Raw genomic sequence first — 19,573 nt, forward strand, 5'->3', positions numbered from 1 at the left:
GATCAGGGGGTGGAGACGGGTAGGTTTAGGGGTGGAGAAGGGTGGCTTAAGGGATCAGGGGGTGGAGATGGGTAGGTTTAGGGGTGGAGAAGGGTGGGTTAAGGGATCAGGGGGTGGAGACGGGTAGGTTTAGGTATATGTAAGGTGGGAGGAGTTGGATCTGGATCCAACCTCATCCCCTGGATCTTGTGTTCTGCGGTGAGGACCATCTCGTGATATCTGAAATATTTCCTGTAGAATCCAAGAAGTCAGGGTTTAGAATGGCACGGCAGGCCCTGCTGTGTGTTGTAACTACACCATCTGGCTGCCACTTCACATTTCTTCGTTCACATTCAAAATAGTATTCTGTCAGAATATTAAACATTTTGCAGTCAGATTTTATTTAATATATGAAATGAAATGAAATGACTATTTATTTATTTTACATTTTTTGCAGCTTTGATGTCACAACTCAGGCCTTGTGACTGTGGCACATTTTTGGTGCTGCCGGTCAAGAAACATTGTCAGTAGGACATGACATAATTTTCCACAGCCTTTACAAACACAAAAAACTGTCTGCGCTCATAAATAAATATGGCAGATTTCTAATCATATACCTCAGAGATGAATGCTAATAATAGCCCTCTCCAGTTATTTATAGACCTTCTTGGCATGAATGTATTGGATTACATTTATAATTTTAATACATGTAATTACTTCCGGAATTTAAAGGTTTCAAGTCTGTTTAAATTTCGCCATTGCAATTAAAAAATATATAAATCAGGAATTTGATGGCAGCAGAGCTTTTTCTTGTAACAAGAATATCCAAATAGATTTACATTGCATAGTATGATTTAAAACAATGTCAAATAAACTGAATAAATTCAAATACCTGTATTTATAAGTACATATATTGTGCACTGAAAACAGTCACTGTAGTGTGGGTGGGAACTATTTACGCGTCGCGGCAGTGCACACAGTCGGATTTGTTTCTGTGCAGCACCTAGTGCTGCTGTGATTAGCTGTCGCTTGTCAATATTTGAGATCATGAAAGTGGAAGAGAGTGGATTGGTGTCGAACTGTTTATCTGACATAACACCACTACAGATGAGCTATTGTCATACAGATAGGCGTTTTTTATGAGTCTTTAATGTTTATGGATGCCTGCAGTTATCGTCTCACAGCGAGAAATCAAAAGTTTATGTGACAGTTTTTGACTGTAATAGGTCGCAATGGATCGAGCGTTAAACTCTGACCCTGTCAATACAGCCGACACTGAAGGTAGGATGACTGATGACTTTTTTTAATGACAGTATTTTGTGATTTATAATACGGACAGTTTCGTCTTGACTCTTGAGATGTGTTTATTTGTGTGTCTCCAGGTCGTCAACGCTGGAGGAATTGGATTGGTTTTTGGTAAGTGGCTCTTCTGTTAACTTTTCTTTAAATAAGTGATACACAATATGTAAAGTAATCCTCATTATCCCTATCTAGGTTACTGGGACTTTGCAATAACTTTGCATATGTGGTGATGCTGAGTGCAGCACATGACATCTTACAAAAACAGGAATCTCAAAACACAACGACACCTGTAAGACATTTCTGAGCTTGGCTATGATTAGTTTGCTGTAAATGTTACCACATCCTAATCCTTCCCTTGTGAAAATGAAGTGTGCTTAGTTGTATTGAACTTGCACTTCAAATCTTAATAGTATTTATGTTTAAAAAATGTGCTTGAAGATAATGTAATAATAGTTAAATATAATATTAAGATCACTTAAGTGTACTTAAAGTACACTTGCATGGCTGTTTATTAAACGTAAATACTTGTCAGTACATTTTTTAACCATATTTCAAAGACAGTATAATTAATAATGAATTTACATATAAAGATGCAAGTCCAACTCAGTTCAAATAATTGCATGTCATTTTGATTTACAGTTTGATTTAATTCAATTCTGTAAACATTACATTCCGTTTATATATATTTTAGGTATATTATTTCCATATTTAAAAGTATGCTAAAGTGTACTTTTTTTTAGCAAAAATTGACTACTCCGTGTTTCTTGTTTTGTTCATCCACTAGACTCCTGCTCCAAATGGGACTAACATAGAGATCAGCAACAGCAGCAACAACAACAGCAGCCGCTATGACTGCAATGCTGTGTCCACTGCGGTACGTCTGTCTGTCTGCCCTCACTGTCTTACTTTTTCTCTTTCATTTAATTTGTTGCTTAACCTGTAGAAGCTTGTCCCACATTTAAGTGTAAATGTAAATATTTGTTCAGGGAGTGACACCTTTTTTTCTTTCTGTTTCTAGGCTGTGCTGTTGGCTGATATCTTACCCACCCTGCTAATCAAATTCACAGCACCTTTCTATATACACAAAGTGCCTTATGGGTAAAGTTGACAAGCGCTTCTTTCTAATTGCAAACATCCATCAGCATCTTCAAACCGGTTTAGTTGTTGAAATTATATAATGCTGTGATAAGAGATGGATTGGCAGTTCTGAATATTTTGGAGAAATCGATTTCAAACCTGTTAACAAAGTTAAAGGAACGAAGTCTGATTTTGTTTGTAGCCCTGTACAGTGTTTTTTTTCTGTTCTGTGGAACACAACAGAAGAACTGTTCCTTTATTATTAATTAATGTGTTATTTGTGTATAACAATTATGTTTTCTTTTTACTTTTATAATGAACAGATTCCGTGTTTTGGTGTGTTTCATTACGGCAGTAGTCAGCTTCCTGATGGTGTCGTTCTCTTCAACTATATTGATGAGTATATTTGGTAATGAGCATGTGTGTGCATTCCTCTTCTGAGCTGCATTAATGAGATTTGATGAATGTTTTAACGAATCTTTGAATTTTTCCTAGGTGTCGTCTTTGCCAGTATTAGTTCAGGATTGGGGGAGCTTTCCTTTCTCTCCCTCTCTGTGTTTTTCCACAGGTAAATCCTCCTAGAAACCCATTTATTCCATTTGTGTTTGGAATAGGATACTATTGTACTTGCACGGTATATAGTGTTTTTTTAAAAATCATGTGAAAGTGAAAGACGTCATTATGCGCATGTCCAGGTGTTGTCTGTGGTAATTAAAGCAATTATTTTGCATTTATGATCCAGATTGGTCAACCAAAAAAAAACACAAACAAACTGAGTCTGTCTGAATAATGAGATATAATAATGTTTCAGTCATTATGCTGTAAATAGAAGGTTTGATTGAGTGCCTTGCATTGTGGGATGCAATATTTTTCTAGTGTGCTTTGTTGAATACTCACATTTTGTGAAATTTATGTATTTTTTGCATGCAGAAAATGTGCATACTGTGCACAAGTATGCAATACCGTTCCAAAGTCTGGGTCTGTAAGATTCTTTAATTAATGTTTTTATTCTGCAAGGATGCATTAAATTGATCAAAAGTGGCAGTAAAGACATCTTAATGTTGCAAAACATTTCTCTTTTAAATAAATGCTGTTGTTTTGAACTTTCTATTTGCCCAAAAAAATCAGTATATTAGAATGATTTCTGAAGGATCAAATGAGACTGAAGACTGTAAAATGCGTGCTGGAAATTCAGCTTTACTATCACAATCTTACATTTAAGATATTCAAACAGAAAACTGTTATTTTAAATTGTAATAATATTTTGTAACAATTGTAATGATAATACTATTGTACCCTTTTTACTATATATTTTGATCAAAAAATGCAGCCTGTATGAAAATAAGAGACCTCTTTCAAAAACATTTAAAAAGCCCCAGTCGCAGATCTCTCTTTTTACTTGCTGTTTATCTGTACTTTGCATCTGTGTTTCTGTCTCTTTAAGGAATGTGTTAAGTGGCTGGGGGTCCGGCACGGGGGCAGCAGGAGTAGCTGGAGCTTTCCTCTACTCTGCGTTTACACAGGCTGGTCTGACCCCGCAGGTTACGTTATGGATCATGCTGGTTGTGCCTGTTATTTTGGCTGTTAGGTCAGCAGAACTTTCTCAACTCTCTGGCTTGTACCTGTTAACCAGATCCACTGCATAAACATATCTTTTCCTCTTATGATTTCTTTTAGCTATTTCTTTCTCCTGGAGTTCCCATCCTCATTTCCACAGTGGAGACGCCACGGGGATGGTCACAGTCCTTCCAGAGTGGTGAACTCCCAGGAGAGACGTCCTTTAATTGAAGAAGAGACTGATACAGATGAGGATTCTGAGACAACTCAAGAAGAACAAGGTGTGTACAGTTAGGAACTCGTTGCTTGTATTGTTGCAGCTTTTCATGCGCATGATATTGTGTATGATAAGCCATTCATATAGCTGTACTGGCCATGCTTTCTTCTTTCTGACAGGGGACAAGCACCTCAGACCCCTGACCTTCACAGACAAAATGTATATCATGAAGGTTAGACCTACTGTGTGCTTGTATATGGTCCTTAGTTTGGTGTTTCTTGTCATCTTCATTGCATCTGCTTTGGTCAATAAATGTTTAATGAAATTTAAAGGTGCACTGAGTAATTTTTTTTAATTATTATTGTTTTAGATATTATTTATTTATTCACAAACGGTGGGAGGAGTTGGATCTGGATCCAACCTCATCCCCTGGATCTTGTGTTCTGCGGTGAGGACCATCTCGTGATATCTGAAATATTTCCTGTAGAATCCAAGAAGTCAGGGTTTAGAATGGCACGGCAGGCCCTGCTGTGTGTTGTAACTACACCATCTGGCTGCCACTTCACATTTCTTTGTTCACATTCAAAATAGTATTCTGTCAGAATATTAAACATTTTGCAGTCAGATTTTATTTAATATATGAAATGAAATGACTATTTATTTATTTTACATTTTTTGCAGCTTTGATGTCACAACTCAGGCCTTGTGACTGTGGCACATTTTTGGTGCTGCCGGTCAAGAAACATTGTCAGTACGGGGATGGTCACAGTCCTTCCAGAGTGGTGAACTCCCAGGAGAGACGTCCTTTAATTGAAGAAGAGACTGATACAGATGAGGATTCTGAGACAACTCAAGAAGAACAAGGTGTGTACAGTTAGGAACTCGTTGCTTGTATTGTTGCAGCTTTTCATGCGCATGATATTGTGTATGATAAGCCATTCATATAGCTGTACTGGCCATGCTTTCTTCTTTCTGACAGGGGACAAGCACCTCAGACCCCTGACCTTCACAGACAAAATGTATATCATGAAGGTTAGACCTACTGTGTGCTTGTATATGGTCCTTAGTTTGGTGTTTCTTGTCTGCTTAAATGACATTGCATCTGCTTTGGTCAATAAATGTTTAATGAAATTTAAAGGTGCACTGAGTAATTTTTTTTAATTATTATTGTTTTAGATATTATTTATTTATTCACAAACCTCAGGCATGTATCGGGATGAATGCAGTGCATTGTTTTCATTACCAATGCTATTTTAGTATTAAATCTTTACTGACAGGCATATTTGCCACAAGATAATTTTTTCTCAACCTCAGGCATGTATCGGGATGAATGCAGTGCATTGTTTTCATTACCAATGCTATTTTAGTATTAAATCTTTACTACTAATCTTTACTGACAAAAATTATAATCATATAATAGTAGCATAATTGTATAGAGGTACTGAGATAAAATGTGTAATATTCAGTTAGTCATGTGATCTCAGTTTCCTTATTTACAATAAAATACCTTTTTTCTAGGCCACTAAACATCAGAAATGCTGTTCACATCTTTCGATGTTAAATTTTTTTTAAATATATATTACTTGGTGCACATTTAAAGTGTGCGCATAGCTTGTGTGTGTGTCATGTAGGATAGAATTGTGTGTGTGTGTATTGTTGTTTTGTTTGTAGCTTGTTGTGCTGCAGTCAGAAAATGCACTTCCTCTGAGTATGAGTATTTTAGTTCCTACCCATGTGATCTCTTTCAGGGCCTGCTGAAGTTTATTTTCCCTCTTGGTTTGGTTTACTTTGCTGAGTATTTTATTAACCAGGGACTGGTGAGTGTTTTCTACAGTCATAGTTAAAAGTCATAAAGAGCGAGACAGCAGCAGAACAATCTGTGATTACTAAATATCAATATCTATCCATCCATCTCTCTAATATTAGTTGGAGCTGCTCTACTTCCCGGACTCCCGTCTCTCACACGAATATATATTACTTGGTGCACATTTAAAGTGTGCGCATAGCTTGTGTGTGTGTCATGTAGGATAGAATTGTGTGTGTGTGTATTGTTGTTTTGTTTGTAGCTTGTTGTGCTGCAGTCAGAAAATGCACTTCCTCTGAGTATGAGTATTTTAGTTCCTACCCATGTGATCTCTTTCAGGGCCTGCTGAAGTTTATTTTCCCTCTTGGTTTGGTTTACTTTGCTGAGTATTTTATTAACCAGGGACTGGTGAGTGTTTTCTACAGTCATAGTTAAAAGTCATAAAGAGCGAGACAGCAGCAGAACAATCTGTGATCACTAAATATCAATATCTATCCATCCATCTCTCTAATATTAGTTGGAGCTGCTCTACTTCCCGGACTCCCGTCTCTCACACACAGAACAGTATCGCTGGTAAGACTCATCACGTCCGACTTTATTTCATGACTTTGAATGACACTACCTTTAAATGTTTTGTGTTTTTAAGTCTTTTATGCTCACCAAAGCTGAAAAAAAAACTGAACCCAAACTTTTGAAAGGCAGTGTATATTTTTTAGTGGTTTTTACTCAAACAACAGTCTGAAGATTTCAAGTTCAAGAACTGGCTCTTAATTTATTACTTTTTTAACCTTATTTAAGTTTGACAGAGGCATTAAAAGAAAAATAAATGTAGAAATCATCCACAAATACACAAGAAAGAAAACATAAAATATAGATACATAAAGATGAACTTAATAAACAGTTATTGAAGTGATAAAATAAGGTACAATTATGCAGTTGTGGCTTAGTAAAATAGCCATAATTCTTTATGAGAGAAAAAAAAAAGATAATGCAGGAGAAGAGGATCAGTCAGGGTTGGATAATAAAAGATGTTTCTTAACATATTACTTAGAGACCCCAAGCCTCATTATTTTTTTCACCTTTTTTAAAGGGAAATTCTGTCATCATTTTCTCACCCTCATTCTTTCCAAACCTTTATGACTTTCAATCTTCTGTGGAAAAATAGAAGAAGATATTTTGAAGAATGTTGGAAACCAAATTTCTCCAAATATCTTTTATGTCTTATTATGTCTATTATCTTTATTTCGCCGTGAACTATCCCTTTAAGAGAACATCCCAAATCCACTTGGTAAAAGTTGTAGTCTTGGGATTCTTCACCTCAACATTATCAGTTGTGCTTCATTGTCTCTCCTCTGCAGGTATCAGACAATTTACCAGGTTGGTGTGTTTGCTTCCCGCACGTCTCTCGTCTGTTTTAAGATCAGGAAAATTTTCCTCATGTCTCTCTTACAGGTGAGATCTGGAGCTGAAGTACAAGACAGTACATAAACTAATGCATGCATATGAAACCGTAAATATAACACAATAGTAAAGAACTCTTCATGACCTGTATTACTCTTTCTCTCTCAGTGTTTGAATGCTGTTCTGTTGGGGTTCGCTGTATACTACCAGTTCTTGCCAAACCCATGGGTGGTTTTCGTTATTGTTCTCTATGAGGGTCTTTTGGGAGGAGCAGCCTATGTAAATACCTTCTTTTTCATCCGCGAGGAGGTATGTGAACCTCATTCAAGCCATTTGTTCATTTGATTTAGATCAGCGTGTACCAGTCAGTGGTCTCTAATGCATTTTCTTATGCTGTGTTTCTGGACAGACCGCTAAGCGCGAAAGAGAGTTTGCCATGGCTGCAGCAAGCGTAGGGGACAGTCTGGGAATCGCTCTTTCTGCAGCTGCCGCCTTCCCCGTTTACCATTATTTCTGCTCTTTATGAGCAAATGAGAATGTGTGTTTGTGCAAGATAAAGATTAATTTATGTTTTTAAAATATCTAATATATTCCATTTGGCCTAATATGTTCTGATTTAAATGAATAATGGTTTGATTGAGCTGACTGATATTTGACCTACTGACTGTCAGTGATTCCCCTGCCATTATATTAGGGGGGTGGCCCGCCCCCCCCTTGAAGGTCCAGTTAATTTTATTTAATTATATTTTCTCTATAGCGCCAGATCACAACAGAAGTCATTTAAAGTTACCTTTCCTATAGAACAGGTCTATACCTTGTTCTTTTATTAAGGAAACTAAATAGCCCTTATGCTTTTTATCTTATTTACACGACGGCATGTCATTTCGGTCTCTACGTTATGGTCGCGCTCTCTGTATCACGCACAGGCGCGCGCGCACACACACACACAAGTGAGCACACTCCCACTAGTATTTGTAAATATTAAGCCGCAAACCGATTCATATTTAAATAGGAATTCTGCGTGTCTCTGTGTCAATGAATGGCACAGACGCGCGGTTTTGTGTAGTACTCATACTGCAGAGGTGTAAAGAGTACCTAAAAACCATACTTGAGTAAAAGTACAGATACCTTACAGTGTAACTTACTCCACTACACGTTACAAGTCACCAATTCCAAAACAACTTGAGTAAAAGTCTTAGAGTATCTGATTTTAACAGTACTTACGTATTTTACTTATACTAAACATAGGCTCAAAGATGTACTAGTCAAAGAGACATGCCAGTGAAAAACTGTAACATTGTGGAGAAGCTGCGGAAAACAGGCAGAGGCAAGGATCTATGTGCTGGTATTTCATGGAAAAACTAGAACAAACAATAAGCTAAAACCAAAGGGAACAAAGAACAGAATGACTGGCAAACAGACAACCATTACATTCAACAACTCACAAGGAACTAAAGAAAAACTAGGGCTATATAAACACACGGGGCTAACAAGCTTAACAAGATAAGACACACCTGGGGAGACTAATCGAGGGGAACCAATGAACAAACGGACTACAAACTGACTACAAAAACCACGGGAGACAGGAAATTACATAAAAGTCCAGGGCAAGGCACAGAGAGCATAAAACAAAAACAAGAAAGAGTTTATTTGTGAGGAGAGCAATCACGTTCATTTTCTAAAACCAAAATAAAACTGAACACCTCAAAATTACAAAACAAACAAAAACAATATCTTTCAAAAAGGTCTCTTCTGTATAATGGATAAATAAAATAATGTTAGGTAAAATTAAAAAGCCGAAACCTTCTTGCACTGGCTGTGCATCTCTTATATAAAACACCTGTGATTCACAAATACTTGCTAAGGAACTCGCATTCACATAAAGTAGCCTTGTTGAAACGTTTGGGTGAGTAAGGGCAAAACGCACAAGATACAGTACTTTCAGTGACCTGTAATAGGCAATATCATGTCTTTTGTAGCAGAAATAAACTGCTGCAGTAAAAAAACTAGGTCCATGCTATATGTAATGTGTAACTACAACACTCATTTCAAATGTAGTGGAGTAAAGAGTACAGATACTCATTCAAAAATGTAGTGAAGTAAGGAGTAAAAGTTGCTAATATCTTTGATACTCAGTACAACTACAAAGTATCCGAAAAAAGATAATCAAGTACAGTAACTAATTACATTTACTCCAATACTTTACACCTCTGCCGTAGTCGTACTGAAGTGCGCGTGACGCTTCCGGTGATATTAAACCTAGGGGAAACTCTGACCTTGCTCTAATAAAATGTTTATTGACCCATGATTAACCCAAAAGAAGAACAAATTTTGTATACATTTTTCTTTAATTTGTTCATTTTATCTTCTTTGTAACTCAAAATCCTGGAATTATATGTGTAATGTTTCCTGAAACGATTCTCTTTCAGTATTAAAATATTTTTCTTAAGGTTCTTGATTGTGACTTTCATGACCCCTATTGGAAAATTACTAACTAGTGCCTGAAATGTTGCTTCTTCCATTTATAAAGCAGTTTCATTTCTCTTTTTGTGGCTAACGGTGACAGCTGCAGGCCCTCACCCTTGGTTTTGCAATATAACTTGTTTAGCAAGCAGACTCAGCAACAGTGTGTTGCTTTCTAAACATTCATTGCTTTCATTTCCCATTCCCTGCAGGTTTCCCATGAATATACCTTAATTTACAGTTATTTAAGTTCTCCAGATATAGAGGTAGCCTACCTTCTCAATATGGGTAAAGAAGCAGAAGGTGCAAACTGTTTCAATTCAGCTTCATGAACCAATTGAACAATGTAAATGTATTATGGCACTAGATGGTAGAACAGAGTTACAGTTCTGTCTTTAAAAAGCAGGAGGGAGTGAGATAAAATGCAATGTAGGAGCTTGTCTTTAAATAGTCTGGCGTATCCACACCTGCGGACTGACAGCAGATCAGCGGTCCGTGGGAGTGAGACTAGCCTTTAGATGACTGCTGATGGATGTCTGTGCTCAAGGTGTTGGTGTCTGGCTCCCTCATTCAAATCATGCAGCATATCCTCAGCTTTGATTCATTGCATCTGTACAATGACTCCACTTTCTCACAGGGAATAATATAAAGGAAATACAAAGGTAAGTAAATAAATAAAATTAAAAAAATCAACTTAAAGGCACAATATGTAATTTTCGCCGCTAGAGGGCGCATATTCAAAATAAACAAATAGACAAAGGCCTAGTTTGATGACTCCGTGACTGAGTGTGGAATCATGGGAGTTGTCGTCTTCATCCCCACAGCCGATGGATCTTTATGGATTATTATATATTATGAAAGAGTTTTTGATTTGTTTTATTTCGTTAAGTAGTCATTTAAAGCTTTCTATAGATATATTTATCATGTCTGTCAGGCATGTATTCGCTGAGTTTCGGTTCATTTTTGTGAAGCGCTCCTGTTCAAGACGAGACGGCAGAAAGCGCATCATGTTTTTTTTCTCTTTATTTTATAAAAGCACAACGTTTTGTTGATATTGTGAGTGCACACAAATAAAAATAGACCCTTTACAGCTACGAATGATGTATTACTCTTACCTTTATGAGCAAAAATGACGGCGTATTCACTGAAAAAAATGCAAGTGATCTCGCTGGCGCCTCTATGTCCTGCAAAGCGTCTCCACACAATTTGGATATAGCGTACATTTATCTAGGTTTAACGTTTAAACATTGTTATATGCTTGAACTGTTATAGATTTTATTTTAGGCAAGTCCTGATGATTTGAAAAGGCTAAATTGAGTAGGCTCACTGTCTGCCTGGCTGCTTGGTCGTTACTTTAAAAAAAACAAAAACGTATATTTAGCAAACAAAAAATGCTCAAAGTTTTTTTTTAAAAACGAAACGAAATATAATCACTTTGCTATTACATACAAAACTGAACTATTTTAATTGCTGAAACGGTAGTATAAGCCGTTTTGGGAGAAAGGGGAAAAAAGACGGGCTAGGGCGATATTTCTGATAAGCTGTCGGACACGGGCCGGGCTAGGGCCTAAATTTGAGGCCCGTGCAGGGCTCTACATCAAAGCGAAACGAGGCCGCTGAACGAGCGTGACACACGGCTCGAAAGCAGCGGAGCTTTTATTATGCCACAGTCGACCGCTTCTTCAGGTCGTGCGTATGTGGGGGGGAAAAGCAGCTCTGTTTTATCATTCTAGATACATTTGAAAGTTCTTTTATAATGCTACTCTGTGCGGTCGTCACCGGTCTATTAAAATGCACAACATATTAAAGCGTCTTGATGGTGTTTCCATGTTTTCTACAAAACAAAACCGGAAATCGAGGGGTTATGACGTCATTGGCAGGCGACACAATGGCACTATGGACACGGTCCGTGTCACTAGTTAAAATTGCTTATTTCTCTGGATTTAAACATTCTTCAAAACATTTGGGATAATGTAAGTACACAAGTCAGCAAAATATATAACACTGTTCTAGTGGTTTTTGGATATTTTAATAAAAATAAAATCTTACATATTGTGCCTTTAAGTGACTATGTTTCCTAAAACACAAGTATACTTCTAAAACGTGCACTTTTATAATAATGTCTAAAGTTTCAAAAGTTTTACTGTGAAGGCAAAAATTTTTTTTATAAAAATAAAATCTTACATATTGTGCCTTTAAGTGACTATGTTTCCTAAAACACAAGTATACTTCTAAAACGTGCACTTTATAATAATGTCTAAAGTTTCAAAAGTTTTACTGTGAAGGCAAAAAAAAATGTAACCAGATTTCAAAGACAAGTAATTATGAGATTACATCTTACACAAAGATATACTTGAGTCAAAAGCGCACTCTAAAGTTCAGCTAACTGCTTAAGATATAGTAGATTTAAACTCTAATACATTTTCATCAAATTGCAATTAACGTGCAGTTAAGTGTCCGAAAACAATTCTTTTAAAATAAATTATTTCTGTAACTAGTACCCTTTTCAAAAGTATGCTGAAGTGTACTTATTTTTCACAAGTGGTGACTCCTTCGTTCAATTCATTGTTCATTCCAGAAAAAAAAACAGGTCAACAACCATAGATCAGTTTGTAATGTTTTAAAATTAATTTAATGGTGACTTTTATTTTGAAAAGCTGTGTGCCTGGCGGCCATCTTGGGTATTTCTAGAGGATACTAGCACAGTTCACGTTTGAAAGTGATACAGTAAACCACGCGAAGGGATCGATTAAAAGATCAAACTGGTGAGAATTGGCAATATTCTTAGTTTACGAAATCAAACCCACAACACAAATTATCTTACGTTGACATGAATGTAGCTGTATTAATCTTTCCCATTTTTATTGGCAGTTAGCTTAGCAGCAATACAAATGCAATGGGTAAACTTTTTAGCGTAATAATTGTGTTTTTGCATACATTTGGCCATTCACGGGACAGTTTAACCTCGTGTTTTCTGTGAGTCCTCAGTGTGCTGTGGATCTGGAGTTATTAATTCATAGTGTTCTGTCGTGACAGACTGGTTAAGTGCATCAACCAAAGCCGCTTTAACGCTGTTGCAGTTGTGTGTCAGCAGTTAGTCATCCGTGCCTGTCTGCACACACGAGCACATTTCTCATCGAGTCTTGGTTTATTCGTGTGTGTGTGTGTGTAAACATGCCATCTTCCCCTTGTCCTTGCAGGAAGTGTCTGGTGTTAAACTAACCCTAACAGTGTTTCTGTGGTCCTGTTGATAGGAAGGGCTCATCAGTGCCTGGGTGCCCAGGGAGCCACTGCCTGAGTCCCTAGAGGTAGACACCAAACCACAGGACATGAGTGCCGCCAAAGAAGGCCTGGTCATCTTCACGGCCAACTCCAACCCCTCCAGCAGAGAGCTGGGGAGGAGGATAGGCGAGTAAGTTGCCGCTGGAGCTCCAGTATAACATGCCAGTTATATTGGGTAGTTAGGAAAGAGTGGAAAGACATTCATTCTCCAACTGAGCAAATCTGAGCTAGAACAACTGTATTCTTTTGAGTGCTAGGTAACAACAAAGCAAGTAAGTGCAAGTATACTACCATTCAAATTATGTACACTACCATTTTAAATTATGAAGTTTTTAACCCTTTAACTGTCACCCGTCCCCTCTGTGGGACACCTAAGTTTACTTCACTATATTACAATTAAATCCTAATCTAATCATGACAAACTATATATCGTTGGAAAGGTCTATAAGTAGGCCTGTCGCGATAATTAACCGTTTAATCGCGATTATTTGATCTAACCAACCGCGATTATTGTGTCTTTTATACGAGACAAGGGGGAGTCATACACCAAAAGAAACAGAAGAGCACCAGTTTGCTTTCCATGCACTGTATAGCCTATACAGGGCTCCAGACTCATTCTTCCCACTGGTCGCTCTTTTGCAACTAACTTTCTCAGCTGGTGGCAGGAGCACACTTTCTCAGCTGGTCGCAATATTTTTTTATTATTTTTTTTTGCTCTACATGGGATTATTCAGTGCATGCTGATTAACTTTTATCATAGGTTATAGTTATATGGAAATGAAAGTGGTTAACGTTCAACCCATTCTTTATCATCAGTAGTATTATTTGTGATTTAAATTGTGAATGGGAGTTTCTTTCTCTTTTGCTGTGCTAAGCCACGGGCTTCCGATGCTTTCACTTTTGAATTCGCGGTCTTGTTGTCACTGTTTTGCTTACATACATCTACACACCTTTCATTTTTTTAAGACTAAATCAAACGATGGATTCATTGTTATTCTTAATTAAAAAGCTCAACAACAATAAACCAGTAAGAACGAATAAGATGAGGCATGGCACACACCACATGCTGTATTATATACCGACTAATAAATTACAGCACGTTTAGCAAACACTGAGGAATCAAATAAATAAATAAAAGAAAGCCTCCATAGCGTAATGTGAGGTAAAAAGCAAAGATAACAAGCTTTTCAAAAATGAAAACAAAAAGAAAAGTAAAACGGTGACGGTGCTTGCATGTTTTTTCCCCACAAGAATACCAGCAAATTCACCTTCTCTGGTTTAAGAAGCGGTCTTTTACTTGACTTTCACTTGAAAACCATCCATCGTTTCCTCAGTATGTGCGTCATTTTTGCTGCGCGCAGCTTCTAGCTCTGTGCCGATGCGGCGAGTATACTCTCTAAGCGCTGTTTCGTCATGCTTTCAGTTTTCATTCTCCGCTCAGCATTCAAACAGCACGTCACATTCAGTTATGACAGTCAGCATAAAACTCTCTCCAAGATGATATTATTGCCATTATAATAGTTTAAGGAATTATCACAAACAGAAAGATTATTAGAAGCCTTTCTTTTTCTCATGATTTCTATCTTATATTCATGAATGTATTTTGTAAGAATACAAATAGTTAACAGAATAAACATGTTTAAATTGTATAATGTGCACCAAAGATTTTTTTTTCTTCAAGATATTGTTTTTGCTGCTAAATTATACAGTTGGCTAGTTTAATTTCATAGCTTATATATTTTTATTCAAATGTAGTTTTTCTCTGTAATGAGGAAGTGAGTATTTAGTGGAATTGCTTTTAACAAAGGGTTTAAAAGAGTGACCATTAGTTCCACAAACACAGTATTGATATGCTGTAGTGGTGTAGAAAACAAAATAGCGCTGGTGTTGGATCGGTATTGGCCGATTCTTAGAATTTGGAATACTCTATGTAATCTTACACTGCAAAATAATAACTCGAAAAGATTAAAAGATAACATCATAATTATTTACTGAACACTTCAATTAGTCAATTATATAATGAAAGCCATACAAACAGACAATTAATCGTGATAATTGGCATAATCGCCAAAGCCCTAAAACAGACAATTAATTGCAATAACCGTGACTATTTTTAGACAATTAATCGTCAGCCATATGTCATAATCATGACAGCCCTAGGTCTAAGACTCCTAAATAGATATTTTACCAATGTTTTTGTTAAAAATCATGTAGGAAAAGTAATAGATTATTTTTTGACAAGAGTGCACCTCAAAAATCTACATCGTAACAGGAGTTCTGACCTTTGTCAAAAAAAGTCTTCTTCGTTGCCTTTTTCTCTATCACACTTTAGAAATCATCAGAAATTATATATCAGTTGAAAACTTTAAATCTCAAAATTCATCCTTTGAAACCCATTTTAAAATCAAACATTGCATTACCATGAAAATGGTACATCAATATAATGTTACAAAATGTTTTCGTTCATGAATTATAAAAATGTAAGTTTGGATCGTGCACTTTCACGTCTATGTTCAAAAATGTGAGTGACAGTTACGGGGTTAACAGACTTGACTTTCTTGTCATGCAAATCGCCGTGGTTTTAAGGCTGACATGACATAGAAGAACAAAATTAAATTACGATTATTTTAAATTAAAAAATATAATATTAAGTAAAATAATTGGGCTTCATTTTCTTTATGTAAATTACATTTCTTATTTTTGTCTTTAGATTTTGTGGTGAAATATGATTTGGGACAACTGATATTTACGTCTTGTAACTTGTGTGTCAAATATGAAAGATTTCTCTTGTGTATTTTTAACCTGTATATTGCATCATATTGCTTTGAACTTATGTTCTTGTGCAGGCGGTTGGGTGTGGAGCTTGGAAAAGTGCAGGTCTATCAAGAAGCTAACAGAGGTAAAGGCCTGTTTTCTTTTCTACTTTCCATTATAAATATCTGTGTATCTTTTAATCTTCACCAGCGATGGCTGTGACCTCTGCTGTAGCGGTTGTTCATTCTTGGCATGCCATGCTGGAGAGAGCAGACAAAACAGATCGACGATCTGAGCTACTGTTGACTAATTAAACTGACAGTCTTTGTTTTGGGTCATGCTCGTGTATTCTGAAATGGAGATACGCTTGCACTCCCACATGCAGACACTCTGATGGAATTCTCCCAGCATTCCATGCACCGTTACGTCCTTGTGCAAACTTTTAAATAGCCAATCTGTTCTGTAAAGTGAAATGTTTACTGTGGACCAAAGAAACAATGAAAGTAACATTTCTTTTCCCACAGAAACACGGGTCCAAATTGAAGAGTCTGTGCGCAGCAAAGATGTTTTCATCATCCAAACTGTGTCCAAGTAAGCCTTAAAGGGATACTCTATTCCAAAAGGAAAATTCTCTCATCGTTTACTTACCCTCATGCCGTTCCAGATATATTTGACTTTCTTTCTTCAAATGAACACAAATAAAGATTTTTATATAGTGCAGGTGTAAGGGTCCCTCAAAGTTAACGCTTCAAAAACACACAAAGAGAACACGATGCTAACCCATACGTTCAATCATGAACTCATATAACCGCCAAAAGCAACAACTTATAGTTAAAAGTTTGAAATATTAGTATTTTTCTTACGTACACCTATCGTTTCGCAACTGATTCATATGGATTACAGATTTGTTCATTTTGTGTGGTTTAAAGCATCAACTTTGGCCATCCCACTGACTATAGACAGAGCAGCATTTGTCTCTGCAACAGCAACCCTATAGACTTGCATTATATGGGCTCATAGAGATGGATTATTTTTCTAAAAATCTTTCTTTGTGTTCATCTGAAGAAAGTAAGTCATATAGCCTACATTTGGAACGTCACAGGTAATTAATTCCTCTTGTTATGTAAAAGCACTTCAATTTGCAAATAAGACTCAACAATAACAATGTAATTTAGATTTATGTTAACAGCAGAATGATGTTGTTTGTAATAACAGTTTTCTGTAATAAATGAATAATGGCATTCTAAAAATTGTTGTTTTATTGTAAAGTAAAATTGATTAAATGGGAAACTTTGTTTGAGTGACATTGGAGCCATAATCATTATTTTTTGGGGGGGGGTTAATTTTATTTCCAAAATCATCTTTTTTGCTTCTAGAGACCTGCTTTACTTGATAGCTCAAATCCCTAGAAGCCAATATGCAGAATTATGCAAATCAGGCAAATTAACCCTCAGTTTGACATTAATACTGATGTTAAATGCGCAAATCTCCATGTATGCAAATTAGGTTTTAAGTCTTTAAAACTGTTCTTCTTCATCTGCAGGGATGTTAACACCACCATCATGGAGCTGCTCATTATGGTGTATGCTTGCAGGACATCCTGTGCCCGAAACATCATCGGCGTCATTCCCTATTTCCCCTACAGCAAACAGTGCAAAATGAGGAAGAGAGGCTCCATCGTCTCTAAACTACTTGCCTCAATGATGTGTAAAGCAGGTAAATGAGTCCATCCCAGACTTAATCGTCCCTTCATTTTTGGTTTATAAGGATATTGTCCAATTATAGTCCTCCAACTCGTTTGTTTTGTCTGGTGGTTCTGTTCATTGTGGCTTTGAGCAGGTCTGACTCATCTCATTACTATGGATTTGCATCAAAAGGAAATCCAGGGTTTCTTCAACATTCCAGTGGACAATCTCCGGGCCTCACCATTCCTGCTGCAGTACATCCAGGAAGAAGTAGGTCTTTGCATAACGCATGTGTGGATCTAATTTGCATAAGATCTGGATTTCCTGTTGACAGTTTTCTTCCTGTTTGTCTTCTCAAAGCTTTCAGTTTGAATTATAAGGCAGTCTATGCTTCACTTCATGAATGTCACCAATTACGTTTGTTAAAAAATAGAAAGCAGGACAGAAACTAGATTTAACTGACGTTGATATATCTCTGCATAAATTCCTCCACTCAAGATTATGCATTCATTTTTTATTCATGATCATTTTCTTTCTTGCTCTGATGGAAGGCCATCTGCATTAGTTAGTAATGAACTGTGACTGTATGTGAGTGTGTGTTATATAAGTGTATATGCCTACCTCTTATTTAAGATTTTTAAATTGTGTGCATTTTTATTTTTTTTTAAATTAATAAATTTTTTTCTGTATACAGATTCCTGACTACAGAAATGCTGTAATTGTGGCCAAATCTCCAGCATCAGCCAAAAGGTGAAATCAAATCTTACTTTTGCGTGTCATGTCAGTAGGGCTTTCACGATTAATCAAATGTGATTGTCATGCGCATCTCATCAGTAAAGCTGGTTCTGTGATTAGTAGTAAATCTCCAGCACGTACTTTCAGATGGAGCAGCATTTACTACACAGAGCCGTAGTTCACTGACAAGCTACACAAAATCGCGTGATAATGAAATTGTTCTGTGATCATGAAAGCTGTTTGCGTAGCTTGTCAGTGAACTATGGCTCTGTGTAGTAAATGCTGCTCTGTCTGAAAGCACGTGAAAATACCACATTTAATAACATGTTTTTACTCCAAACTCACTTCATAAAGTCAGTCGAGTGTTTGAAATAAATCCTTCGGTGAGATGATGTGGCTTCTTACACAGAATAAGGCACATAACATATTTCATAGTATTCTGAGCAGCGATAAAGGCTATGTCGATTAGCATTGCATTATTATATACTTTATCATAATATAAATTATAAGACGAACTCCGATAAACCATATATTGTCATAGTTGTGTGTTTATTAGTCACGTTGAATCAATGAAAGCTGTTAAATCTTCTGTTTATTCAGCAACCTATAGGGATTTCCTGGGTTTCTTCTGCAGGGTGTATTTGTAGTTTCCGCACGAGAGCGCCCTCTGGCCTTCGGATGGAGATTTACTGCTGATCACAGAACTGTGCTTCACTGAAAGATATGCATGACAATCGCAGCTTCTGCCTAATCACGATTTATCACCTTTACGATTTAATTTCGATTAATTGTGCAGCCCTACATGTCAGTAGTTTAGCTATGTTGACTAAAACAAAAGTAGTAAACAATCCACAGACCTAAGGAATAGATACTTGAAGGAATGATTGACTAGTCAAGTGTCCATTCTGTAGTGAGAATATAATATTAAAATACCTTAGCAACTTGACCTATTATCCCTTCCCACCAAATTCCTCACCGAAATCTCTGTATGCATTGGGTGGCACTGTGTAAACATGATGTTGAGTTGGTGAGAGATGTTGATACTTGATGTTGATGTGAGCTTTTAGATGCTTCCAACTGTCAGTATTTCTGTTCTTACTTGGATGACTAACAAGCTCTTGTACAGTCAGTCATATCGTGCGCAGAGGTCAAGACATTTTCTGTCCCTATTGCCTGTATCATTACCAGTTTTTCCTTTAACTCCATAACTCCTCCTCCTTGTAAGTGTTATATTTTGAAAAAATAACTGCGCTCAAAGAACCAGGATGTTCTGTAATGCTATGTGAGTTCAGTGCCCTAAAATGCTGATGTTCAGAG

General features: G+C 36.7%; 2 protein-coding genes across 5 annotated transcripts; both read left to right on the forward strand.

The window, feature by feature from the left end:
- Positions 1-991: 991 nt before the first annotated feature.
- LOC107591583 (battenin-like) lies at positions 992-8,071 on the forward strand. Of its 3 annotated transcripts, XM_016280778.1 has the most exons (17): positions 992-1,260; positions 1,362-1,395; positions 1,474-1,570; positions 2,066-2,155; positions 2,300-2,379; positions 2,682-2,767; positions 2,854-2,926; positions 3,803-3,946; positions 4,036-4,094; positions 4,895-4,996; positions 5,112-5,164; positions 5,881-5,949; positions 6,059-6,098; positions 6,494-6,509; positions 7,295-7,388; positions 7,506-7,646; positions 7,747-8,071. In XM_016280778.1, exons 1-17 carry the CDS (start codon positions 1,212-1,214, stop codon positions 7,861-7,863), a joined length of 1,344 nt encoding a protein of 447 aa, XP_016136264.1. In that variant the 5' UTR covers positions 992-1,211; the 3' UTR covers positions 7,864-8,071. The 3 variants fall into 3 exon arrangements, with proteins under 3 accessions (XP_016136264.1, XP_016136270.1, XP_016136278.1); XM_016280784.1 differs by lacking the exons at positions 4,895-4,996; positions 5,112-5,164 and adding an exon at positions 4,312-4,364 and having other exon boundaries at positions 4,036-4,196; XM_016280792.1 differs by lacking the exons at positions 4,895-4,996; positions 5,112-5,164; positions 6,059-6,098 and adding an exon at positions 4,312-4,364 and having other exon boundaries at positions 4,036-4,196; positions 6,454-6,509.
- Positions 8,072-12,452: 4,381 nt separating this feature from the next.
- On the forward strand, positions 12,453-18,300 carry LOC107591608 (phosphoribosyl pyrophosphate synthase-associated protein 2-like). Of its 2 annotated transcripts, none has more exons than XM_016280821.1 (7): positions 12,453-12,565; positions 13,055-13,212; positions 15,929-15,981; positions 16,361-16,427; positions 17,380-17,552; positions 17,714-17,791; positions 18,216-18,281. In XM_016280821.1, the coding sequence occupies exons 2-7, from the start codon at positions 13,130-13,132 to the stop codon at positions 18,221-18,223; spliced, it is 462 nt and encodes a 153-aa protein (XP_016136307.1). In that variant the 5' UTR covers positions 12,453-12,565; positions 13,055-13,129; the 3' UTR covers positions 18,224-18,281. The 2 variants fall into 2 exon arrangements, with proteins under 2 accessions (XP_016136307.1, XP_016136300.1); XM_016280814.1 differs by having other exon boundaries at positions 12,455-12,565; positions 17,676-17,791; positions 18,216-18,300.
- Positions 18,301-19,573: the final 1,273 nt, after the last annotated feature.

The sequence above is a fragment of the Sinocyclocheilus grahami genome, unplaced genomic scaffold (assembly GCF_001515645.1).
Source record: "Sinocyclocheilus grahami isolate Dianchi unplaced genomic scaffold, SAMN03320097.WGS_v1.1 scaffold9.1, whole genome shotgun sequence".
Lineage (NCBI taxonomy): Eukaryota > Metazoa > Chordata > Actinopteri > Cypriniformes > Cyprinidae > Sinocyclocheilus > Sinocyclocheilus grahami.

Excerpts from the sequence above, each read along its gene's own strand:
- LOC107591583 (XM_016280784.1), top strand. The coding sequence starts at position 1,212 with ATGGATCGAGCGTTAAACTCTGACCCTGTCAATACAGCCGACACTGAA. Across the intron at positions 1,571-2,065 it reads CTCAAAACACAACGACACCT|ACTCCTGCTCCAAATGGGAC; the intron begins GTAAGACATTTC and ends TTCATCCACTAG. Across the intron at positions 2,380-2,681 it reads ATACACAAAGTGCCTTATGG|ATTCCGTGTTTTGGTGTGTT; the intron begins GTAAAGTTGACA and ends TATAATGAACAG.
- LOC107591608 (XM_016280814.1), top strand. The coding sequence starts at position 13,130 with ATGAGTGCCGCCAAAGAAGGCCTGGTCATCTTCACGGCCAACTCCAAC. Across the intron at positions 13,213-15,928 it reads CTGGGGAGGAGGATAGGCGA|GCGGTTGGGTGTGGAGCTTG; the intron begins GTAAGTTGCCGC and ends GTTCTTGTGCAG. Across the intron at positions 17,553-17,675 it reads CTCAATGATGTGTAAAGCAG|GTCTGACTCATCTCATTACT; the intron begins GTAAATGAGTCC and ends GGCTTTGAGCAG.